The 25,374-nt window shown below is 36.8% G+C and overlaps 1 protein-coding gene across 2 annotated transcripts in view; it reads left to right on the forward strand.

Moving 5' to 3' along the window:
- CGRRF1 (cell growth regulator with ring finger domain 1) overlaps positions 1 to 17,138 on the forward strand; it is a 29,842-nt gene extending 12,704 nt beyond the window's left edge. For both annotated transcript variants that reach the window (XM_004055196.5, XM_055361414.2), the window contains exons 2-6: positions 425 to 564; positions 8,053 to 8,230; positions 8,549 to 8,696; positions 15,376 to 15,483; positions 15,717 to 17,138. In XM_004055196.5, the coding sequence (XP_004055244.3) occupies positions 425 to 564; positions 8,053 to 8,230; positions 8,549 to 8,696; positions 15,376 to 15,483; positions 15,717 to 16,037 (895 nt within the window). In that variant the 3' untranslated portion in view covers positions 16,038 to 17,138. The remainder of the gene's footprint in view (positions 1 to 424; positions 565 to 8,052; positions 8,231 to 8,548; positions 8,697 to 15,375; positions 15,484 to 15,716) is intronic.
- The last annotated feature ends 8,236 nt before the right edge of the window (positions 17,139 to 25,374 follow it).

Genomic DNA, 25,374 nt, shown 5'->3' on the forward strand with positions numbered 1-25,374 from the left:
ACCCACCCCCCATATTCTAGGATGCTTAAGTCCCTTATATATATAACATTACATAGTATTTGCATATAACCTACACACGTCCTTCTGTACACTTTAAATTATCTCTAGATTACTTACACCTAATGTAAATGCTGTGTAAACAGTTGTTATACTGTATTGGTTTTGAATTTGTAGTATTTTTTATTGTTATTGTTTATTCTTCCCCCTCATCCCCAAATATTTTTGATGTGCATTTGGTTGATACAGAGGGCCAACTGTTTGGCAGTTCTGTGGGATCTCTAAAATAACGTAAATTGAGACATTTAACCTCTTTTTCTGACACTTAATGCTAAAAGGAATCGCTAATGAAGCACAACAGATTTTACACGTAACATAAAGTTTCAACATTTGTTAAAATAACATTTTATTTTTTACCTTTTTTTAGGTTTGGTTGGGATGTTCCAGTAATTCTGAGAAATTCAGAAGAGACCCAGTTCAGCACAAGAGTTTTCAAAAAGCAAATGAGACAAGTCAAGAATCCTTTTGGCTTAGAGATCACTAATCCATCTTCAGCTTCAATTACAAGTTGGTGGCTGTTTTCCAAAGATTTTCCCTCATTGTTTGCCCTCTTTTTTTAGCCCTTTTATTTTCTTTCTCTATTTCTTTCCCTTCATTAGACTTTTAACAAACATTTGTTGGGCAACTATGTTGTTCGAGGTGCTGTACTGTATATGACAGATACAAAGATTAAGAAGTTACAAACTTTACTCCTAAAGAATTTATCACCTAGTAAACAGAGGTAGATGTGTATACAAAGGAGTAGAATGAAGTATTACAGGTGTTAATAGTGAAGTCTGTTAGGACACTATGCCATTTTTATTGGTCTGTAGTAAAGTGAGAAATGATGTGTTATATCTAAATACAGTTAACGTAAGGTTGCTAACCTTTTGAAGAGCAATTGCCTTTTTATTTTTTTTGAGACAGATTCTTACTCTGTCATCCAGACTGGAGTGCAATGGCACAATCTCGGCTCACTACAGCCTCCGCCTCCCGGGTTCAAGCGATTCTCCTGCCTCAGCCTCCCAAGTCGCTGAGATTACAGGCGTGCACCACCACGCCTGGCTAATTTTTGTTTTTTTAGTAGAGACAGTGTTTCACCATGTTGACCAGGCTGGTCTCAAACTCCTGACCTCAGATGATCCACCCACCTCAGCCTCCCAAAGTGCTGGGATTACAGGTGTGAGCCACTGCGCCCGGCCAGAATGATTGTCATTTAATCTGAAACTATGGTATTTTGGTATAAATTATTTTGATATAACATGTTCTTTTGTAGATGGTAGGTAATAGATGGCAGTTGTTTGCTTTTGTACTTGCTTGGAAAAATAAGTTGTCTGCAGGACCATATAGGAACCATTAGAATTGTAAGGAAAGAGATGCTTAAATTTGTTAAGGTGAAGAGGCATATTCAGGAAAGCCTTCATAAAAAAGAATATGCTGAGTCTCTCTTACTTTTTTTTCTTTATTCCTTCCTCCTCTTTTTTTTTTTTTTTTTTGAGTAGAATCTTGGAAGATAGGTGTTTACCTTGTGGATGAGAAATGGAGTGATGCATTAAAGAAACAGTAGTTATGGCTAAAGCATAGGATGGAACAGGTAACAGAGGAGTCTAAGAAGACTCAGGTTCTTCCTATGGGTCCTCCATAGCCAGATCCTGTTACAAAAATGAGGAGTACAGAAAGAATAGCAAGTTTCCAAAGAAAGGCAATGAATTCAATTTTGAACTTTTGGACTTTGAAATTCTTTCGTGACAGTTCAATAGAAATAAAGAGTAGGCAGTCCTAGATACAGTTCTGTAGCTTTTTTTCTGGGCCGAGACCCTGTCCCTTCTATACTTGCTTACATTTCTGGTTTCTTGAAAACAAATAAGCCAGATCTTTCTCTGCTTTTCATCCTAGTCTAGCTACTGCCGTATTTCTCTTCTTCCCCTCACAGCCAGCTTCTTAGAAGCTGTTTGCATTTTCCTTCTCTTAGCCTGCTTCATTTTTACTCCTCAGTGCAGTGCAGTCTGACTTTTCCCTGTATCCCTTTACTGAAATGGCTTTCTCTGAGGTCACTAATTATGACTTCTGCCCTGCACTTTTGACCCCCAGCAGTCATCAAATCCAGTGGGAGCCTTTCAGGGCTGAGTTAATGCTCTCTCTCTAGTATTTTACAGAATTGACCTTCATTTGCAACGTCCTGCTCCCTTGCGTCTATGGACTATTCTTGTCTATTCATCTTTCCTGCCTCTAACTCTCAGAATCTAATAACTGGTCAGAAATCAGTTTACTTAGTCAATATAGATCATCAGGCTTAAGTAAATCTTGATTTGTAAGGAAAAATATATGTTTTTTTTGTTTTGTTTTGTTTTGTTTTCGAGACAGGCTCTTGCTCTTCCACCCAGGCTGGAATGCAGTAGTATGATCATACCTCACTGCAGCCCCAATACCCTGGGCTCAAGTGGTCCTCCTGCCTCAGCCCCCTGAGTAGCTGGGACTACAGGTGTGCATGACCGTGCCTGGCTAAATAAAAAAAAAAAAATGTTTTTTGTGGAGATGGGGTCTTGTTGTGTTGCCCAGGCTGGTCTCAAACTTCTGGCCTCAAGCAGTCCTTCTGCCCCAGGCTCACAAAGTGCTGGGATTACAGGCATGACCCACTGTTCTTGGCCCCAAAAAGTACAAAATTTCTTATTCATCCTCTTTAGCTGTAAATACTATTACCCTATGAATTGATGGAAACTAGGATCTCAGCCACTCCCCTCCCCGCTCCTTCCCTATAGTAGATAACAGTTCATTCTGATATTTTTTACTTGAGAAAACCAAATTTTGAGATATGACACAGAGAAAACTAATTTGTTTAAAAGATAGTAGGTTGTGCATGTCTGATTAAAGTGTACACCCAGCTACCAGCTACTCGGGAGGATGAGGTGGGAGGATTGCTTGAGTCCAGGAGGTCGAGGTTGCAGTAAGCCGTGATCACACCACTTCACTTCAGCCTGGGTGACAGAGTGAGACTCTGTCTCAAAAAATAAAATAAAAAATCAAGTGTACAGCATAGTGGTGGTTCAATAACCTCCCACCTCTGTGGCCATAGGCTAGAACCTGCTACAATGTCACATCTGGCTCTTGAGCAGGACCCGCAATGAAAAACCTACCAGCTGCAAGGCCTTCCTTCCTGCAGTACAGTTCCACAGGTCTGAAAATACACTGAAAAACTAAGAAGAGCTGATACACTGTGAGCAAAACACAGGGCACTTGTGAGGCAGAAAGTGTGAGGAAATCCATCAATCTGCTTTTCAGGCAGAAATAGTCACAAATAGAACCAGCCTTGCGAATGTTTGAGGCAAATGAAAAGATAGCCAGTAAGTAGCCCTCTTAGCTATGCCTGCACACTAGTTGCTAACCAACAGTAGTATTACTGAAGTCATGAAAAATTATTTAAATGTGTGGACGTACAGCATGAATACTGAAATATTTTAATTTTTAAAATACCGATGCATATCATTTATTATCTTTCTCCTATGGGGAAATAGAAGGATTTTGATAGGAGTTGTACTCAACAGAGTAAAATTCATTTGTTTAAACTGTGGAAAAGTGGGTATCATTAAAGATGTCTACACAGAACATTAAAATAATATTGTAACAATATTTGTGACATTTAAAAAAGTTATTTCATTTGATGTGTAGATAGTTTAAAAATCTTTTTTTCACCACTGTACCCAAACTGCCTGACATATAGCAGAAGAGGGTGAATAATCTAGGGACCTGATTTAACTTGAAAATAAACCAGAGGCTGCACGTGGTGGCTCATTCTTGTAATCCCAGTACTCTGGGAGGCTGAGACGGGCGGATCCTTGAGTCCAGGAGTTCAAGACCAGCCTGGCCAACATGGCGAAACCTCATCTCTGCTAAAAATACAAAAATTAGCTGGGCATGGTGGCACATGCCTGTTAGTGCCAGCTACTCAGGAGGCTTAGGCTGGAGGATTGCTTAAGTCTGGGAGGTTGAGGCTGCAGTGAGCTGAGATCATGCCACTGCACTCCAGCCTGGGCAACAGAGTGAGACCCTGTCTCAAAAAACAAAAACAAAAAAACACACATGGTTTTTATTTATATTTAAGATTTTTTTTTTTTTTTTTGAGATGGAGTCTCGCTCTGTCGCCCAGGCTAGAGTGCAGTGGTGCAATCTTGGCTCACTGCAACGTCTGCCTCCCAGGTTCAAGCAATTCTCCTGCCTTAGCCTCCTGAGTAGCTGGGACTACAGGTGCATGCCACCATGCCCAGCTAATTTTTTGTATTTTTAGTAGAGACAGGGTTTCACCGTGTTATCCAGGGTGGTCTCAATCTCTTGACCTCGTGATCTGCCCACCTCGGCCTCCCAAAGTGCTGGGATTACAAGTGTGAGCCACTGTGCCCTGGCCATATTTTAAAATTTATAATTAAAAAAAAAAGAAAACCAGAGAATCGATTTTAATCTGAGTCATTTAGTTCTGTTTACTAGGGGTGGGTTGCTAGGATTTTGTTGTTGTTGTTATTATGTAATGATATATTTGGATTTGCGTTTCCATGTTTCCAGTATAGAGTCTTTAATGAAATTGAAAGTTAGATACTCAGTGTATATAAGTTGAGTTGAATTAATTTGATTCAGGAATTCTGCTGTCTTTTTGTAAATAGCTTCCTTGTATTTTAGCTTATTCACTCTGGTAAGAGCTAACATTAAAGCAAAAGGGTTAGGAAAAAAACACAATGTACATGGCATGTTTGGAGGCGTTTGTGAACCTCCATTCCCTACAACCTAAAACTTTCATCTCCCAATACTCTGGCTTTATTATCCTCATGAATGGTCTCCTTGTTTTATTACTGCTTCTCTCACAGGGATCCTTCCTCAAGAAGGTTTGTGGCTTTTCCGCCCCATCGTTTCTCCCTTTTTAGTGGCTTAGCACATTTTCTACAGTCCTTATTTTTTTCACTTTTTTGCAAGGCTGTCTCTTACACTCCGCTTTATTTGCCTGTTATAGATAGTCTGGGTAAGGACAGTTTGAGAGATGCCACACCCATGTGCTTCACTTATTTTGATTCTGAATTTTCTTACAGCTATGTCCCAATTCTGTTAATGCTATTGATCTAAAATGATGTCATGTGTGTACTGAGTTTTAGAAGGCAAAAAAATACATAAAAATTGAAACTCTTTGCAAAAAAAAAAGTGGAAAAGGTAAAGGGAGAATAGTTTTGATGGGGGTACTGACACTGTCTTCAGATAGTGGAAATCATTACATTCTCCCCTCAGTTTATGTAATGGACAAGTTTGTAAAATATTATAGAGATATACCTAATGCTAAATGACGAGTTAATGGGCGCAGCACACCAACATGGCACATGTATACATATGTAGCAAACCTCCACGTTGTGCACATGTACCCTAAAACTTAAAGTATAATAATAATAACATTAAAAAAAGAGATTATGGAGAGTATAATTTTATAGATTCTGTAGTTTTTTAAAAATTAATTTCAGACACATTTTAAAATCTGATTAATCTCCAATTGTCAAAGGTCTCTGACACTCTTCCCATTTTAGTTAAGTATACAAAGTCTATAAATGAGTCTCTTAAGTAGCTCTGAATCTTTGGGGCTCTGGCTTTTTTTTTTCTTTTTACAAAGCAAATAAACAGGGTAGTTTTATATGTTCTGTAAGCTGTAAGTTGAGTTTTAAAAAGGCTTATCCTTCCATTGTTCTTTTTTTTTTTTCTTTTTTTGAAACAGGGTCTCACTCTGTCATCCAGGTGGAAATGTAGTGGTGTGATCATGGCTGACTGCAGCCGTGATCCTCCTACCTCAGCCTCCCAAGAAGTTAGGACCACGGGTGCGTGCCACCATGCCCAGCTAATTTTTGTGTGTTTTGTAGAGACATGGTTTTGCCATGTTGGCCCAGGCTGGTCTCAAACTCCTGGCTCAAGTGATCTGCACATCTTGGCCTCCCAAAGTGCTGGAATTACAGGCATGAAACACCACACCCAGCCTATTCTTTTTTAATGTAAACAAACACATATATGGGTATCCATTCTTGTGAGATAAACAGTAGCATATATATTTAATTTTCTCTACCTTGCTTTTTTTTCGTTTACTAATATATTCTGAAGATCATTTCATAATAGTGTGTGCAGATACTCTGATATACCTCAATTCTTTTTTTTTTTTTTTTTTTTTTTAAAGAGACAGAGTCTCACTCTGTCACCCAGGTTGTAGTGCAGTGGCACGATCTCGGCTCACTGTAACCTCCGCCTTCCTATTCACTTTTAATAGCTTCTTAGTACTTTATTGTAGAGTACTATATTTATTCATTTAATCCACATTGATGAACATTTGGGTTTATTCCAGCATTTTGCTATGATAACTAGTGCTATAATGAGTAGCCTTATACATATATCTTTTCACATTTTTGCTAATAATACAGTAATAAATAATCATTTTGTGTTTCTTGTTTTTTCTTTTTCAACGTCTTAAAATATGCATTTTCTGTTTTTTCCTTTCCTATCTACCTCCAGCTTTTTTCTTCTGCCTCATGTTGTGTGGTTCTACAGTGACAAAGGAAAAATGTGTGTGATTTTGTATGTGTGTGTATATGTGTGTATATGTATTTGTGTATGTATAAATAAAATGTTTTCCTTCAGCTATTTAATATCAAATGGAATTTTTCATTCTTGAGTTAATACCTGATGATTGGAATCATAAAAATTTGAAATCAAAGCCTGCTCCAATTAACCTATTCAAAGTTCCTACCAATTAAAATTTTTGCTTAAGTATGATTAGAAATGGCCATGTATCAATGCTACTCAGACTCCCAGACTCTGTGTACATACTACTAAATACTGAGAGTAAAATTAGAAAAATCAGTTTTTGGTATCCTGTGGAGCATCTGCTTGTATTTGTGTATCTTCTTCTAACATATACTCTTGATCACATTTTAAAAAATAGGTAATATATCAATCAGAATTCTTATTAGCAAGCAACAGAAACAACTTCAATAAAAGGATATTGGGTAGCTTACAGAATTGCTGGCAGGTTTGGAGAGCCAAAATCAGATGCCAAGGCTGTTGAGCCAGGAACAATGACCAAAACCAGGCCCTTTTTATCTAGTCAGTGTATCAGTGCCAAGGAGTACTACATGTTACAGTTTGCGCTGCTACGGTTTGCATCCCCAGCAGTATGAAAGGCTGGATGTTGCTACCCTTGAATGTGATATTGCTACAAATACCACTAGGAGGGGGAAATCACATAGGTGACACAAAGTAAGTCCTATACAAGTGTTAAATAAAACTGTATAATATAATTTCACATCTACTTACAATTTGTATATCCATTTAATCAGGTCTACTCAAATTGTTATATCTTCTTAAGTTGAAAGTGAACAACTGAATTAAGATACCACTATTAAACTCTTTATGTTTTGGAATCCCCACTCTTTTCCTCAGGATATTTTGCATATTACATGGGACATTAAGTCTGTGACAAGCCTGTATGTTAATGTTGTCAATGTATATATTAATGTTAGTAAAGCTCAGTTTCCTTTTAATATTTTTCTTACAACAGTGATCATGTTGTGGACCCTATAGGTTGTACATATCCCCTTTAGAGGACAGCTGTATTCTGCTGCACTGTTTCTTGTCGTTAGGATCATATACACTATGAGAGTGGTAGGTTATCAATAGTGAACTGTATTTTAGTTTTAAAAATCTAGATGGGAAATGCCTTAGAGTTGCCAAAAAAGAAAATTAAGTTAACAGTTTCTAAGCTTAAATAGATAAATAGTAAGAAATAGTTTTTTGATAGCTCTCAAAAAATGTGTAGACATTGAGCTTTTATATCTCTTGTTACAGAGGCCAGTTCCTTCGTTTATAGGAGGCATACCCTTTAACAAGTTCTTTTAACTGCCATCATCCTGGCCAGCATCCAAAAGGAAGCTTTTGTTACTCACCCTGTATGATTGTATTAGAAGTTACATTAAATCACTTTCATTCTTTCTCCTTTGTTTTTTACAGCTGGCATAACCTTGACAACAGATTGCCTTGAAGATAGCCTCCTTACATGCTACTGGGGGTGCAGTGTTCAAAAATTATATGAAGCTCTGCAGAAGCATGTTTATTACTTCAGAATAAGCACTCCCCAAGCATTAGAAGATGCTCTGTATAGTGAATATCTTTATCAGGAACAGTATTTGTATCCTTTCATCTGATATACCCATTAGTACTGAAAATTAGACTTCTTACGGATAAAGTGTTGGTAACTTATTGATCATTTTTGGTATACTAGAAGCATGATTATTGCTTCAGAAAAAGCACTCCTCAAGCATTAGAAGATGCTCTGTGGAGTGAGTATCTCTATCAGGAACAATATTTGTATCCTTTTATCTTATATACCCATTAGCACTGAAAATTAGACTTCTTATGGATAAAGTGTTGCTAACTTATTGATCATTTTTGGTGTATTTTTGTTCTTATGGTTATAGTGGCAATTTACCTTTACATTTTCAAAAAGTATTAAAAAGGATAGCAAAGAAGAAATATATTGCCAGTTACCAAGAGATACTAAAGTTGAAGACTTTGGTACAGTACCCAGATCTCGCTATCCATTGGTAGCACTGTTGACCTTAGCTGATGAGGATGACCGGGAAATTTATGATATTGTAAGTAATTGAAAATTTTGAAAGCATTACCTTTAAGTGATTTGAATGGTGGTTCTTCATTATTCGATAAATAGAAAAGGTTTTATTTTAATTTCTGAGGATGTGCATTTGGCCTACAACAACTATCTACCTATTTGGTTTTTATATGTGTAACAGTACCTTCAGATTATGACTCATTTCTTGCCTTATGGGTCACAGTAATATGACTTTATTTGGAAAATAAAAGATATATAATGGTTGAATTAAGTTAGTTTCATCATTAACACCTATTTGGTTGTATACACCTATTTAGTTTTTATATGTGTAACAGTACCTTCAGATTATGACTCATTTTTTGCCTTATGGATCACAGTAATAGACTTTATTTGGGAAATAAAAGATATATAATGGTTGAATTAAGTTAATTTCATCATTCTGTATTCTGTCATATTTGCTATATAGAAACAGTCTGTTGGGAAGCATGTTTATTCTGAACATGTTTAGCAGTGAATAAATAAGCACAATAATGATCTAAAGTGCTCAATTTTAAGATAGTATCCACTCTTTTTATGCCTGCTTGCAGTCACCTTGTTTCCATCAAAGTCCCTGCTGCACCTATATCTTATATGTCTGGTCCCTGTATTTTCAGTAATTATAGTAATCTCCTTTCCTCATATGTGCTAATTATTTTTTCAGTCTGGTAGTTGATTTCTATTAGGAAGTTAAAAGTATCTTAGAGATCTAAGAGGACTGAAAGTTTGACAATCATCTGAGTATAATAGAAACTTAGACATGAAATAAACTTTTGATGAAATTGTATCATGATAAAAATGTCCTTACACACAATTGACTACTTTTCTGAAGTATTTAATGTAGATTATTCATTAATAAACATATGGTAACATTGTTTTGTGATATTCGTAATATGCAAAGTACGTTCACAAACATTAACTTATTTTTTTCTTCCAACAACCTGGTTTCTTAGGACAGGGCAAATATTCTCCTTTCACAGACTGAAACAGAGTCAAGAAAAATCCCAGTCATTCAGGCAGTAAGAGATGGAACAAGAGCTTGACTCTGAGCTTTTTGTGTTTGTTTGTTTTTGTTTTTTGAGTTTATTTTTTTTAGCAGGAATATCTTCCTGCAACAAGTGTACATTGAGCTTTGGAAGGTACAGACTCTTTGGGAAATCTAGACCTTTCTTACTCATTTGCAGTTAAGCACCTAGGTTTTTGGTTTTTAATATTTTCAAACTGAAGTTCCATTGAGCTGAGGTCAGCTTATTTTTTCCAAGTCATGGGGAGCAGAAGGGAAGGAAATGGGGATATGTAGGTCACTAGAGACAAAGTTACAGATACATAAAATGAACAGGTCTAGAGATCTAATGTACAGCATAAAGACTATAGTTAATGTGGTATTGCTTTTGGGATTTTTGGTGCTCTTGCCACATGCAAAAAAAGTGGAAGTAACTATGTAAGATGATGCGTATATTAATTTGCATTATAATAGTAACCATTTCACTAGGTATATATATATCAAAACATCCTGTTGTACACCTTAAATATATACAATAAAAATACAAAATACAAAAGTCATACCAGCAGTAGTGTATTTCCAGAACCTAGTACAGTGCCTAGGATATAATAGGGGTTCAATAAAGGTTTGATAAGTAAAAAAAAAAAAGTCATACTAGACAATGTTAATGAGCCTCATAGAGCTTGACAGCGAAACACCTTAGCTGTACATCCCATGCACCTTAGCGTGTATGAGAGGCCTTCTGGCTTCCTCCCTCCTTTCTCTCAGTTTCAGTTAGGGATAAATAAAACCTGTTAAATTGGTGTCTCCTATTTCTAGCTTCTTTGTTCTTGACCCTGTGTACTTGGGCAAGGAAGCCCTTCTGCCCCCACTGTGTGCCCCATCTCTTCTGAGTTTCTTGGGTTCTGTTCTCCTTTTTCCTTTGGTTCAGCACAAAAGGATCAGATCGCAGTCATTTTCCCTCCCAGCTTCCCCATTGCATTCCTTTTCCCTTCACTGATAGTGCTCTCTAGGTGCTCAGGGTCTTTTTTTTTTTTTTCTAACTTTCTTCCCCTGTCCAAACAGGGAGTGATTGTGTATCTGTGTGGTAAAATATATATTTTTTATATATAAAGTTTACCATTTTAACCATTTTTGTGTGTGTTTTCAGTTCAGTGGCCTTTTAGGCCAGATAAGAGTTTGCTCTCAGGTCCCTGATCACACTGGATGAAGACTGTGTGGCCCAGCTGTAGTTGTGGGAGGCTTCTTCCCATAGGGAAGCCTGAGTGTCTCCCAAGGGTTAATAGCCGTCTTCTCTTGTGCTTTGTGTATGTCTCTGTGTCTGGGTCCTTTTGAATGTCTTTTATTCTCATCTGTGGGCTCCCTCCTTTTTTCCTGTTAATCCTTGCTTCTCTTGTCTTATTTCTTAGATTGGGGGTAATATTGGCACTCAAATATATTTATTAGTGTATTTTGTATTAATGTTCTCTGTTTATAATTTTAAAAGCAAATGGACCATTTCCTATTTCTTTTTCATATGTGTTTTTTCAGTATTGTATGTGCGTGTCAGGGACTATATTTTTTTAAAAAATTTATTAATAAAATCATTTTTATTTTAACAGCAAAGAATTATATTTAGGTAGTACAGTTAGGAACCACTTTGTTGTTTTAGATTAAAAAAAGGAAAGCAGGAATTGTTACTACAAAATTTTGACTTTAAAATTTTTTCATTTTTAGTTAATTACATTGGCTTTTTTTCAGTATTATTCAAATAATACATTTGTGGCAGGAAAAAAAATTAGAAAGTGTAGATAAGCCAAAAGGAGAGAAGTATAATAATCTGTATTCTATCATCCAAAAATAATCACTGTGAATATTTGTCTGTATCTTTCCAAATCTTTATATATGTAATTAAAAAAAGGGATAAAATTATACATTTTATACTATTTTGTGACCTGCTTTCACTTAGTAGTATATTCAAACATTTTTTCCATATCAAATATTTACCCATAGCTACATATATAACTAGTATGATAATAGCTTCAGAGACTTTTAATATTAAATCAAATGACAAAATTGTTTTTTTTTTTTGTTTTTTTGTTTTTTGAGACAGAATCTCGCTCTGTCGCCCAGGCTGGTGTGCAGTGGCACGATCTCAGCTCACTGCAACCTCTGCTTCCTGGGTTCAAGCAATTCTCCTGCCTCAGCCTCCCGAGTAGCTGGGACTACAGGCACGCACCACCACGCCCAGTTAATTTTTGTATTTTTAGTAAAGATGGGGTTTCACCATGTTGGCCAGGTTGGTCTTGAACTCCTGACCTCGTGATCGACCCGCCTCGGCCTCCCAAAGTGCTGGGGTTACAGGTGTGAGCCACTGCTCCCAGAGGACAAAATTGTTAGTATGAAGTGATAACTACTATTTTCTGCTAACCCCATCATTTTGATTTAGTATTAAAAGCCTCTGGTGCCATTACTAAATTAATAAATCTTTATAAACTTGTAAAGAATATTGTGTTTTTGCAACTAATGTAGGGTTTTAAAACTTTTTATTTGTACATAATTTCAAAAAGTTGCAAAAATAAATAAGTAAAAGAGCACCCATATACCCTGTACCTGGATCTCCTATTGTTAACATTTCTGTCCTTTGCGTTATTGTTCTCCCATTTATGTATGTATGTGTGTATTGATTGATTGATTGAGATAGGATCTTGCACAATCACCAGGCTGGAATATAGTGGCACAGTCATGGCTCACTGCAGCCTCAACTTCCTGAGCTCAAGTGATCCTCCTGCCTCAGCCTCCTGAGTAACCGGGCCAACAGGAATGTAGCACTGTGCCCGGCTAAGTTAAAACAATTTTTTTTCTAAAGACAGGATCTTACTGTGTTGCCCTGGCTGGTCTCAAACTCCTGAGCTCAAGCAGTACTCCCACTGTGATCTCCCAAAGGGCTGAGATTACAGGCGTGAGCCACCACACCCAGCCTACCCATATGTTTATACATACACATATATATGATCGTATATATATTTTAAATCAATGATTTGAGAATAAGTTGCATACGTGATGATTCTTTACCCCTAAATGCTTCAGTGTGTATTTCCTAAAAATAAGGATGCTTTCTTATATAACCACAGTATAGTCATCTGCTTTATAAATTTAACATTGATACAGTATTTTATCCAATTCACAACCAATTTTCTTCTCCAGTTCAGGTTCTAGTCTAGAGCCAGATTTTGTATTTGTCATGGATCTTTAGCTTCCTTTAGCCTGGAACATTTCCATACTCTGTCTTTTATGACATGAGCATTTTTGAAGGGTATAGTCACACACACACACACACACACACACACACACACACTTTTTGTAAATTAAAACATTCTCATTTTGTTTGTCTGATTTTTCTTATGATCAGATCAAAGTTTTACATCTGCAGCCAGTGAGCTGCCCGGGTGATGTGTCCTTTTCAGAGTGCCACCTCTAGAAGCATGCAATGTTCTTTTCTCTAATTGGTCATGTTAATTTTGATCTCTTAGTCAAAGTGTTATCTAATTTCTCCACTCTTCTGTTTTTTTCTCCCCCTTGGTCTGTGAGGAGGCACTGTAAGATCATGTAAATATCCTGCTTTTTATTAAAAAACATTTTTTTGTCCTAGATTTAACATCCATTGATGATTCTTGCCAGATTTCATCTTTACTGTGATGGTTGCAAAATTATTATTTTCCAACTGCAGCCCTCCCTCCAGTCGGTTCTTGGCATTCTACAACAAGCAAGAGACTTCCTGTCTCTCCCATTTGTTTGTTTGCTTATCTGTTGTCTCTATGGCCTCATGAATTTTTCCCCCAGTGTTTTATAATTCATGGCTGAATTTAATTATTTTGACGCTCAAACTGCCATTTCCCTGCTTCCTGCCAAGACTGAGGGTTTGTAGTCAAACTGTGCCCACAGATTACTTGGATTAGTTCTCTCAAAAGTCAGAAAACCATATAAAGAAATATACTCATGTTGTTTTCTTCCGTATCCCTTCCACGCCATTCCCACACACCCCAGTCCTTAGAGATAGTTGTTGTTTTCTGATTTTTCCTCCCTGTTTTTTATTTTCTCTTTTTTCTTACACAAAAGATAGCACATACTCTATGCTACATATGCTGTTTTGTACTTTGCTTTTTTTCATTTCAGAAAATCTCCTGGAAATCACTGCACACCAGTTTGCAGAGATTGTCTTCACTTTTTTTTTTAATAGCTGCATGGCACTGCACTGTGTGTATGCTGTGCATATTCCATAGTTATTCTGCCAGTCTCCTGTGCTTGGACATTCAGGTGGTTTCCAGTATTCTGCAGTAACAAATAATCTTATGCTGAATAATTCATATATACATATCTTAATATTGTTGGAATTGTATGGTTGAAGTGTAAATGCATGTTGTTTTGTTAGATATTGCCATTGGAATTGTACCTTTTTGGAAAAAAACATTTCCACCAACAATATATGAGAGTGTATTTCCACAGAGTGTATTGACAAGCTTCTGGATTTTTGTTACTTTGATGAGTGAATAATGGTGCAGTATTAATTTTAATTAAACATCTTTTAATATGGTCAAGGCTCATGTTTATATCTTTTTATGAATTGTCCATTCATGTCTTTTGCCCATTTTTCTATAGGATTTTGGCCATTTTTCTTCAGTTTTTAAAAGTTCTTCATAAATTAGGAATATTAACCTTTAATTTGTGACACACCTTGTGAATATTTATTCTAGTTTGTCATGTGTTTTGACTTTGTTTATGGTGCTTTTTATCATGTATATTTTTAATTCTTATATAGTCAAGTGTATTTCCTCTGGGTTTTGAGTTGTAGTTAATGTCTTTCCTTACACTGAGACTAAAATGGAATTTGTTGATTTTCTTCTAGTACTTGTACAGTTTTATTTTTTACATTTAGATCTCTTATGTGTCTGGAGTTGATTCTTATGTACGGTATGAGGAATGCATCTAATTATGTATTTTTCCAATAGCTATCCAATTGTCCCAATACTGTTTATTAAAAAAAACTCTTTGGTGATTTGACCTCACACCTTTATTATATTTTTGTACATAATTAGGTCTGTTTCTGGACTGTTTATCCTGTTTCATCCATCTATCTATTCATGTGCCAGTACCATACTATTTTAATTTTAAAGGCTTTGTAGTCTGTTTTATTATCTGATGGGGCTAGTCGCCCTCATAACTCTCTCTTTTCAGTATTTTTCTAGCTGTTCTTTTGTGTTCATTTTTCTATATGAGAATTTTAGAGTCAATGCATGTAGCTCTCTAAGCAAAAGTGTTTTCTCTGGTCCCTTTACATCCAAGCTTCTTAAAAGACTGTTTAATACTGATTTTAATTCCTCCCCATTTCCTTCTTTAGTCCTCTCAAAGATTCCTTTGTCCATTGTGATCACATTAAATTTGTAAATTTGAGTACAATTAAAATAACTCTGCCAAAAATATGTCAGTAACTGATTCCTCTGCAGTGATTATGATTTAATCAGATTGACGTAAATTTTCTAATTTATTAGCCTTTTATTTTTGAGAAGCATTTTTCTTTTTTTTTGGCAGAAGACAGTGTCTAGAAGCAGTTGAAAAGCATTTTTCACATATTTGTGAAATAATATAAAGATTTTAAGTACTGACCAGTGTTCAATTTTTATTTTAGATTTCCATGGTGTCAGTGATTCATATTCCTGATAGGACTTATAAACTATCCTGCAGAATATTGTATCAATATTTACTCTTGGCTCAAGGTCAATTTCATGATCTTAAGGTAAGTCGTACTCTGTAGTCTTATCTCTGTCTCTTTTGTTTACAGAGTTTCAAAGAATGGCCATTTATGGAAAGATGATTATATTTTTCAGTTAATAATTATAGAAGATAACTAATTATTCTTTGCAGTTGAATTTGCTAGCTCATAAATTTTAAGCCGCTTCTTATGACCCCCAGTTTTAAAGAGTAATTGTTATTTATAATAATCTTTAAATTTATTTCTTTCATTTTCAGCAACTTTTCATGTCTGCAAATAATAATTTCACTCCCTCCAACAATTCCTCTTCAGAAGAGAAAAACATAGACAGAAGTTTGTTGGAAAAGGTGGGGCTCTCTGAAAGTGAAGTTGAGCCATCGGAAGAGAACAGCAAGGACTGTGTTGTTTGCCAGAATGGGACTGTGAACTGGGTACTCTTACCATGCAGACACACATGCCTGTGTGATGGCTGTGTGAAGTATTTTCAGCAGTGCCCAATGTGCAGGCAGTTTGTTCAGGAATCTTTTGCACTTTGCAGTCAAAAAGAGCAAGATAAAGACAAACCGAAGACTCTTTGAAGACATCGTAACACTGAAAAGTACACTTTCTACTAAAGATGCAGAAATTGATGATCTTGGAATTCATCATAACATGGAATCTACAGTACTGACCATCAATGAAAATTCTATTTTAACTTCATATTTGTATGGTACTTGGATGATAAAAATTAATTATTCCTTTCTGCTTAGTGAATGAATACTGGAATCCATCTGTGTTGATACATAAAAATTCATTCAACTCTTGAAAAGAATCTAAGAGTTTGGCCTTTTATTAGCTAGATTTCCTCTCATATTAATTAGAAAAATTATTCTGAAAGGCAATCCATTGAAAATTTGAGGAGGTTAAATTCTTAAGATCGCTAAATGTTTTACCTTTGATGTAATCGGAGTGCAATTAAGAAAAAACTTAATTCTACTTAAAGTAATTGTGTGTTCCCTAGTTTATACAAAGGAGTTGGAATGAGCTTCTTTAGATCTTTTCCTGAAATAACAGCTTTTATAAATATCCATCTGTTTGGTTTCTAATGTCCCTTGTTATAGTTACATAAATACAGGTCATAGTTTTAAATATAGGTTCTTAAATCATAAATGCAAGATATAATTCTTGACTGTTCTCAGTGTATTATAAAATGATACTCATCTATAGGAGGCAGATATATAAAATTGGGATAATAAGATTTTTTGGATAATTAAATTTATTAAATTGATAGTCAAGTGTGATTAGATTAGCAGAATGTGATCTCCGGGGAAGATCTATGAGACCTTTAATGCCTTACCTTAGATTTCTGCCTGTGCAGCAAATCCATCCAGAACTGAGGTGGGAGGTGGAGGTTATAGAGCTAGAAAAATCACTAAAAGAAACAAATAACTATTTTTTTCTAGTGTATTTTTATTCCAAATAAACCCTGTATTCTTCTGAATAGTAAATTACTTTATTCATCCATTGTTCTGTCTTTGTAAGAATTGAGAAACTTGGTAGGCAGAAAGACCCCACCCTTTTCTCTTTCCAAGATAACTAAAAGAAAAAGGTAAATCAGAGCTTTCCATGTTTTCAGTGAGAATTATCATAACTCACCAAGAAAGCAGATCATGGCAAATAAACTGTGACCTTCAGGGAGATTTTTCAAGCCTCTTTTTGTCCTGTTTGTATTAAGAATAATGCCTTACCTTTGTATCTGCATTTTTATATAATTCCATTCCAACCAGGTATAGCACTCTGAAGAAGACATTATCTATTCTCCATTATATAAACCAAATCAAACTTTCATCTACATTCGCTAGCTATGTAATAAATACCTTCTAGGAGCCAGATACTTGTTGAGAGTCTGGGCTACAAAGAATCAGGCAAGACTCCTGATGTCAGGTATTGAGCATAAAAAGAGCATTGATGGCTAATTAGAACCCCTCAACTTGCCACTCCCCCGCCCCGCCCCGAAGTTCCTAAGACTCTGTTCCAACCCTGCCACTGGAAGCAGGGTAGTCCAAAGCTGCAGTCCCTGCTTCCCTTAAGCTGCAGTCCCTGCTGCCCTTAACTAGCAGTATAACAATCTTGAAAACTCTGTCATGTAAATTGGGGGAATATTCAGACTCCATCCTAACTCTGCTGCCTCTCTATAGATCTCTTTGTACCTTGACTGTCCTAGACACTTAGTTGGTTTCTCATCAGAAGTAGACTCCACCAAGCCGGCATTCTTATTCCATGTTTCATAACTTCGTTTGTAGTAAAATATACATATATAAAACTTACCATTTTAACCATTTTTAAGTGTAAAATTAGTTGACATTAATTACATTCACATTGTTTTGCAACATTCACCAGTATCCATCTCCAGAATTTTTCATCATCCCAAACTGAAACCCCATGCCCATTAAACAATAACTACCCATTCTCCCTCCCGCCAGCCTCTGGCAACCACCATTCTATTTTCTGTCCCTATAAATTTGACTATTCTAGGTACTTCGTGTAAGTAGAATCATACAATATCCTTTTGTGTCTCTCTAAACTTACTATTTCTTAAACATTCATCCATGTCAGCTTACATCAGAATTTCATTCCTTTTAAGGCTGAATAATATTCCACTGGATGTGAATGCCACATTTTGTTTATTTATCCATCGTTTTCATAACTTAAAGATAACTTGCCTTTAGTTCTTGTTGCAGCTGAAGTAATTGTAAATATGAAGAATTTGGTAGATTGTCAAGTAAAAACAAGTACACTGATTCCTAGGGGCTTGTGTCAGAATTTGTCAGTAGATGTGAGTAGTGACATTTTGTGAGAACAACTATAAATTTATTTCAATGGATTATTAGATAAAATATTTGCTTTATATAGATGCTATTTTTCAAAAGCAGCTTTTGGAACGAGGGCAACATCTAAGAAGACTTGACAGGTGAGTAGCCACCTCCTCTTTCAGTGACCCTTTCTTCCCAACTTAATGGAGCCCATTGCAAAGCCATATAGTTTAATTGCACCAGGCCTTCAATGCTTCTCAACAATTCTTTAGTTCAGTGGACTCCCTACTGAACTCCCAAATAGTTATTTCAGACCTCTCCTACTTTTTTCAAGTTCTGTATCCCACCACTATTATATCACCCTCAGTAAAGAACCTTCAAGATGTAGTATGGTGTGGAGGTTATGATGGACCCTGAAGTCAGATAACTTGATTTTAATTCCAGCTCTGTCACTTAATGGCTAGTCGCCTTGGAGAAGTTACTTAACCTCACTCTGCCTCAGTTTCCTTATCTATAAAGTAATGATAATAGAACCTGCCCACAGGCAGTTGAGAGGATTACACCCATGAATATGTGTAAAGTGCTTACATTTGTGACCTCCATAGTAAGCCCCATGTAAGATTGGTTCTACTGTCATTTCTTTGCTTAGATGTTCAAAATCGGTAGACTTTTTTTTTTCTCTTCCCGAAGAGATGTATTATATCTCCTTTTGAGGCTAACACTTTACTTATTGTGTTGATTTCATCCCTGCTTGCCCCCGAACTCATTTGATTACTCATTCAATAACTAAACAAATAATTATTGAGTGTCAAAGATATTATACATCTTTGGTCATTGGGGATACAGGAATGAATAAAGTAGGCAAAACTCCTTTCCTTCATGGAGCTTACATTCTAGTAGAGAAAGAGACCAATTAGTAAAAGTTAGAGGATCAGGTGGAAGTAAGTGCTTATGGAGGAGATCAAAGCTGGGATGGGTAGGTAGGGAATGTGAGGGACACAGACTGGGTTACGCTGTATTTGAAGGCCTCTTTAGGAATTTTGGTGGAGACCTGAAGGGGGCCAGGGAGTAAGCCAGTTTGCAGTGAAGAGGTCTTAATGACTGCAAGGCTGGGAGTTGGAGTTTACTGAGATGGGGATGATTGGAAAAAGAGCAAGTTTGGAGGAAAAGAACAACTGTGTTTTTGTTAAGTTTTAGATGCCAGTTAGAAGTCAAGTAGAAATGTCAAATAAGCAGGTGAATATACTACTCGAGTTCAGAAAAGAGGTCCAGGCTGAAGATATAAATTTGAGGGTCATTAGCGTGGTATTTAAAGCCAAAAGACCACGTGAGAGCGCCAAGGGAGTGAACATAGGAATAGAAGAGGCCCATGGTTTGACACTTGGGATACTCAACATTCAGGGAGATTAGGGAAGAACCCATAGACTGAGGAGTAGACAGTAAGATAGGAGGAAAACTAGAAGAGTGGTCTTTACACGGATCTATTTCTTCTTAACAGAATTGAATGGGTAAAACAACCACCATTTTATTATGCTCAGAGATTCTGTGGTCAGGTATTGGCGCAGGCTGTGGCACAGATAGGCTTGCCTGGAGCCTTATTTGGGAAGACTTGAATGGCTAGTGGGGTAACCCAAAGGCCTGAAGGCTAGAATTATCCGAAGGCTTCTTTACTCAGGTATTTGGTGCCTGGGCTGTGATGATGTAAAAGCTGGGCTGAGCTAGGACAACACATGGCCTTTACATGTGGCTTGGGTTTTGTGACAGTCTGGTGGCTTTAGGGTAGTCAGACTTTTTTAACGGAGGCTCAGGGCTCTAAGATCAAGTGTTTGTGGTGAACAAAACAAAAGCTGCATGGCCGTTTTTGTCTTTTTTAAAAACAGCTTTGTGGAGATCTAATTTACATACCATACAATTCCCCCTTTCAAAGTGTACCATTCAGTAGTTTTAATGTGCTCACAGAATTTTATAATCATCACCGCAGTCAATTTTGAACATTTTTATTACCCCCAAAGAAACCCTATGCCTATTAGCAGTCATCCCCAATCCCTCCATCCTCCCAGCCCTAGGCAAGCACTGACTTTGTCTTTATAGATTTGTCTGTTCTGGACAGTTCATGGAATGGAATCAAATGTAGAATCATAAACTGAATCACACAATATAAGATTTTTGTGACTGGTTTCTTTTACTTAGCGTGTTTTCAAGGTTCATCCATGTTGTAGTGTGAATTGGTATTTTATTCCTTTTTATTGCTGGATGAGACTTCATTGTGTAGCTGTACCATATTGTGTTTATCCAGTCAGCATTTGATGGGCTTTTGGTGTTTTCCACTTTTGGGCCATTATGAATAATGCTATGAAGATTTAGGTACAAGTTTTGGTAGAGATATATGTTTTCATTTCTCTGGGTATATACTGTGGGGAAGGAAAAACTTTTAATCTATTTCTTAGATTCAGTCATTGGAGGCCTGCAAATTAAATTGACAAATGAAAGATTAGCAAAAGAAAAGACATTTTAATCACATACAGACAGGAGTTCACAATGGAATGTGACTCAGGGATGATTATTTGGGGCTTATATACAGTCGTAATAGGGGAAGGCAAGAGGGAGAAAGACACTTGTGGGAAAACAATGACTTTCAGGAAAGATAAATGGGCCCTTAGGAGATTACATGGAAGAAATGATAGATAGTTTTCATAACAAATGTCTATTTAGGTGTGATATGGAGACATCTTATCTCTGGTGATAATAGTTAATCTTCCCTGGTTGTTCCTGAGATGGGGACTTACGATGTTTCGGTTATTTTGACTTCTTTTGGGAGACTCTCCTTTTAGGTAGAAAAGAGATTTCAGGAACTCAAATATCTTCTGCTTAAAATAATTTTTATGTCACAGCGGCTTATTCCAGACCTATTCAATACCTACAAGTGAAAATACTGGCTCATATGGAAACTCTTATGTTGAAGCTTTTGAAGAACTTCCCAATTGTTTTCCAAAGCAGCTGTACCATTTTACATTCTTACTGGCAAAGTATGAGGGTTCCAGTTTCTCCACGTCCTCCCCAACACTTGTTATTATCTTTTAATTATAGCTTTCCTATCCTAGTGGGATAAGATACCTTTACCACCTCACTTCACACTTGAATACCCTTGAAGTGGTATAATTGTGGTGTATTTTTTTAATTTTATTATTATTATGCTTTAAGTTTTAGGGTACATGTAAATTGTGGTTAGAAAAAACACATAACAGAAGTTACCATCTTACTTTTAAGCATACAGTTCAGTAGTGTATTCACATTCTCGTGCAATAGATCTTCAGAACTTTTTCATCTTGCCAAACTAAAATTCTGTATCTATTAACACCCCATTTCTCCCTCCCCCAGCCCCTGACAACCACCATTTTATGGTATAACTGTGATTTTGACTTGCGTTTCCCTAATGATTAATTATATTGAACATCTTTTCATGTTTTTATTAACCGTTTGTATATCTAGTTAGTTCTTTAACCTTTTGTTTTTCAGACGGAGTCTCACTCTGTCACCCAGGCTGGAGTGCAGTGGCACAATTTTGGCTCACTGCAAGCTCCGTCTCCCGGATTCACGCCATTCTCCTGTCTCAGCCTCTCGAGTAGCTGGGACTACAGACGCCCGCCACCACACCCGGCTAATTTTTTGTATTTTTAGTAGAGACGGAGTTTCACCGTGTTAGCCAGGATGGTCTTGATCTCCTGACCTCGTGATCCGCCCACCTCGACCTCCCAAAGTGCTGGGATTACAGGCATGAGCCACCACACCCAGCCAACCCATTTTTAAATTAGGTTGTAACAGTTCTCTATTATTGAATTGTAAGAGTTCTTTATATATACTAGACACAAGTCCCTTTTGGTACATGATCTACAAATATTTTTCTCCCGTTCTGTGAGCTATCTTTTCACTTTCTTGATAGTGTCCTTTGAAGCACAAAAGTTTTCAATTTTGATGAAATCCAACTTATCTATTGTTTCTTTTGTTACTTGTGTTTTGGGTGTCATATCTAAGAAGGCTTTGTCTAACTCAAGGTCACAAAATTTACACCTATATTTTTAATAAGGGTTTTATAGTCTCAGCTTTTACATTTTGGTCAATTTTGAGTTAATTTTTATATTCGGTGTGATAAAGTGAATTCCGCTTCATTCTTTTACATTTGGATATCTAGTTATCCCAGTACTGTCTGTTGAAAAGACTACTCTTTCTTTATTGAATTGTCTTGGTACTCTTGTTGAATCGACTATAAATTTGAAGGTTTATTTCTGGACTCTCAATTATATTCTATTGATCTATATGGCTATGTTTATGCTAGTACTGTAGTTTCTCACTTATAGAAGCTTTGTGGTAAGTTTCAAAATTGGTAAGCAAAAGTCCTCCAACTTTGTTCTTTTTTAAGATTGTTTTGGCTATGCTGGGTCCCTTGAATTTTAGTATGAATTTTAGGATCAGCTTGTCAACATCCGCAAAAAAAAAAAAAAGCCTACTGGGATTTTGATAGCAATTACACTGAACCGTTAGATCAATTTGGGGAATATTGCCATATTAACAATATTAAGTCTTCCAATCTATGAATATGGGATTTTTTTTGTTTATTTAGGTCTTTAATTTTTTTAAATAATATTTTAAAGTTTTCGGAGTGTAAGTTGTACTCGTTTTATTAAATTTATTTCAAAGCATTTTATTCTTTTTGATGCTACTGTAAATAGAATTGTTTTAATTTCATTTTCAAATTATTCATTACTGGCATATAGAAATAACTTGATTTTTGATTATTGATTTTTGGATATTGATGTTGTACTCTTCAAATTTTAGAACTTGTTTATTAGTTTTAATAGTTTTTTAGTGTATTCCTTAGACTTACATACAAGATCATGTCATATGCAAGCAGAAGTAATTTTACTTTTTCCTTTCCAGTTTGAATGCCTTTTATTTGTTTTTCTTGCCTAATTTGCCTGGATAGAACTTCCTGTCTAACCCTTTCCTCCTAGTCTCCATTACTCTTATATGTCATTTACACATGTCAGTGTTGAATTGACATGGGCAGAGTGGACATCCTTGCCTTGTGCCTGATCTTAGGGGGCATGTCCTTTAATGAGCCACCCTTGGAAGTCACACAGTATCATTTCTATTGTACCCTGTTAGTCAAGCAGTCACAAGCCCATGCAGATTCAAGGAAAGCAGATACAGACTCCACCTCTTGATCGAAGAAGTACAAATGAATTTTCACCCATATTTTAAAGCCACTACTATTTAGTTTCTTAGACACCAAGTGAATAATGTATTTCAGAGAGGAGAGAGTGATCTATGTCAAATGATACCATTAGATTATGTGAGATATGAGAATTGGCCATTGGATTCAGCAATGCAGAGGTCACGTGTGGCCTGGATAAGCCCAATTTTGGTTATGTCTGTGGTGAAAACCCATTTGGAATGAAGTCAAGTGAGTATGGGCAGAGAGGAATGGGAAGCAGCAAATAGAATCAACTCCTTTGAGAATTTTGTTATAAGGAGAAACACGGAAATAGTGTGGTAACTGTCAATATGGGTTTACCAGTGTTTAGTTTTAAGATGAGAGAAAACAGCATGTTTGAATGCCCATGAAAACAAATCAGTGGAGAGGGAAAAAATGATAATGCTGAGATACTAGGAGTAATTGCAGGAGTGATGTCTTTGAGAGAACAAAAGAATACTAGCATATCTCCTATCTCTTATATCTTCAGTCTAACTTATTTCCTTCTGCCTCATATTATGCTAGATATTACCAGTAGTAAAGAACTCCCCCACCCCAGCCCTGTTTCTCATTCCACCCTGTAACTCCTATTTAGCTTCCATCCTGTTACTATTTCTCTTAGTTCCAGACATCTTGAGAAAGTCTACAACAATGATTCCCCAGTGCTGCTACTTAGCAGAATCACAACTCAGATCTTAGACATATTGAGTCAGAAGTTCCCCAGGTAATGCTAATACTACTAAGTCTGGGACCCTCTGAACCCTACACTATGGTCATTTTTGTTTTCTTGTTTCTTATTCACGATTAATTATGCCTCCTTTTTTATATTCTGATTATTGACTTAAACTGATTTCCCAAGGGTGCCCATTAAGCTCCTGTTTACCCCATGCCATGACCTTTCCTTGCTCCTCATTCTTCATGGCCCCGCTTTGAAGGATTCTACACATAACTAGTTTTCTCCTCCTAGAAAGTTACTTGTCCTGGCTTCTGAGTCACCATGTTCCATTGCATTTCAATGGTGCTTAAGAACTGCTTTTAGGGGAGAGGTAAAAATGCAGACACCCAGATCTATCTGTCTTAAAATACTGATTTAATAGGTCTAGGATCTGGCCCAGGAATCACCTCTCTAACAAGCCTTCAGATGATTCTTATTTTTTAGATGGAGTTTCACTCTTGTTGCCCAGGCTGGAGTGCAATGGCGCGATCTCGGCTCACCGCAACCACCACCTCCCAGGTTCAAGCGATTCTCCTGCCTCAGCCTCCCGAGTAGAGTAGCTGGGATTACAGGCATGCACCACCATGCCAGCTAATTTTGTATTTTTAGTAAAGATGGGGTTTCTCCATGTTGGTCAGGCTGATCTCGAACTCCCGACCTCAGGTGATCTATCCACCTCAGCCTCCCAAAGTGCTGGGATTACAGGTGTGAGCCACCGCCTGAAGCTTCCACTCCTGTATTATTAGTTTCTGTGTCTGTCCCCTTTCCCTGTCTGCTAAACCTGACTTACTCCACACTCCTAGTCTCCATTACACCTTCCTCAGCCTGGTTCTTTAAAGGTAGGTGTACCTCAATGCTCAGTCCTGAGCAATCTCTTCTTACCACCATCCTTTGGCTGATTCCATCCATCCCCATGTTGGCAATTCCTAAACTCTCTATCTTCAGGCTAGAACTTTCTTTTGAACCCTAGACCCATGTATCTCCACTCTGTCTCACAGGTTCGTCAACCTCAACATGCCCAAAGCTCAACTCAGCATGTTCCCCATAACTCTGTTTTGCTTCCTGAGTTCCTCATCTTGATGAATGATACCATCCCCAACCTTGTTGGCCAAACCAGAAACATGGCCATCATTTCTTATCACTCCTGTTTTGTACCC

The sequence above is a fragment of the Gorilla gorilla genome, chromosome 15 (genome assembly GCF_029281585.2).
Source record: "Gorilla gorilla gorilla isolate KB3781 chromosome 15, NHGRI_mGorGor1-v2.1_pri, whole genome shotgun sequence".
Classification (NCBI taxonomy): domain Eukaryota; kingdom Metazoa; phylum Chordata; class Mammalia; order Primates; family Hominidae; genus Gorilla; species Gorilla gorilla.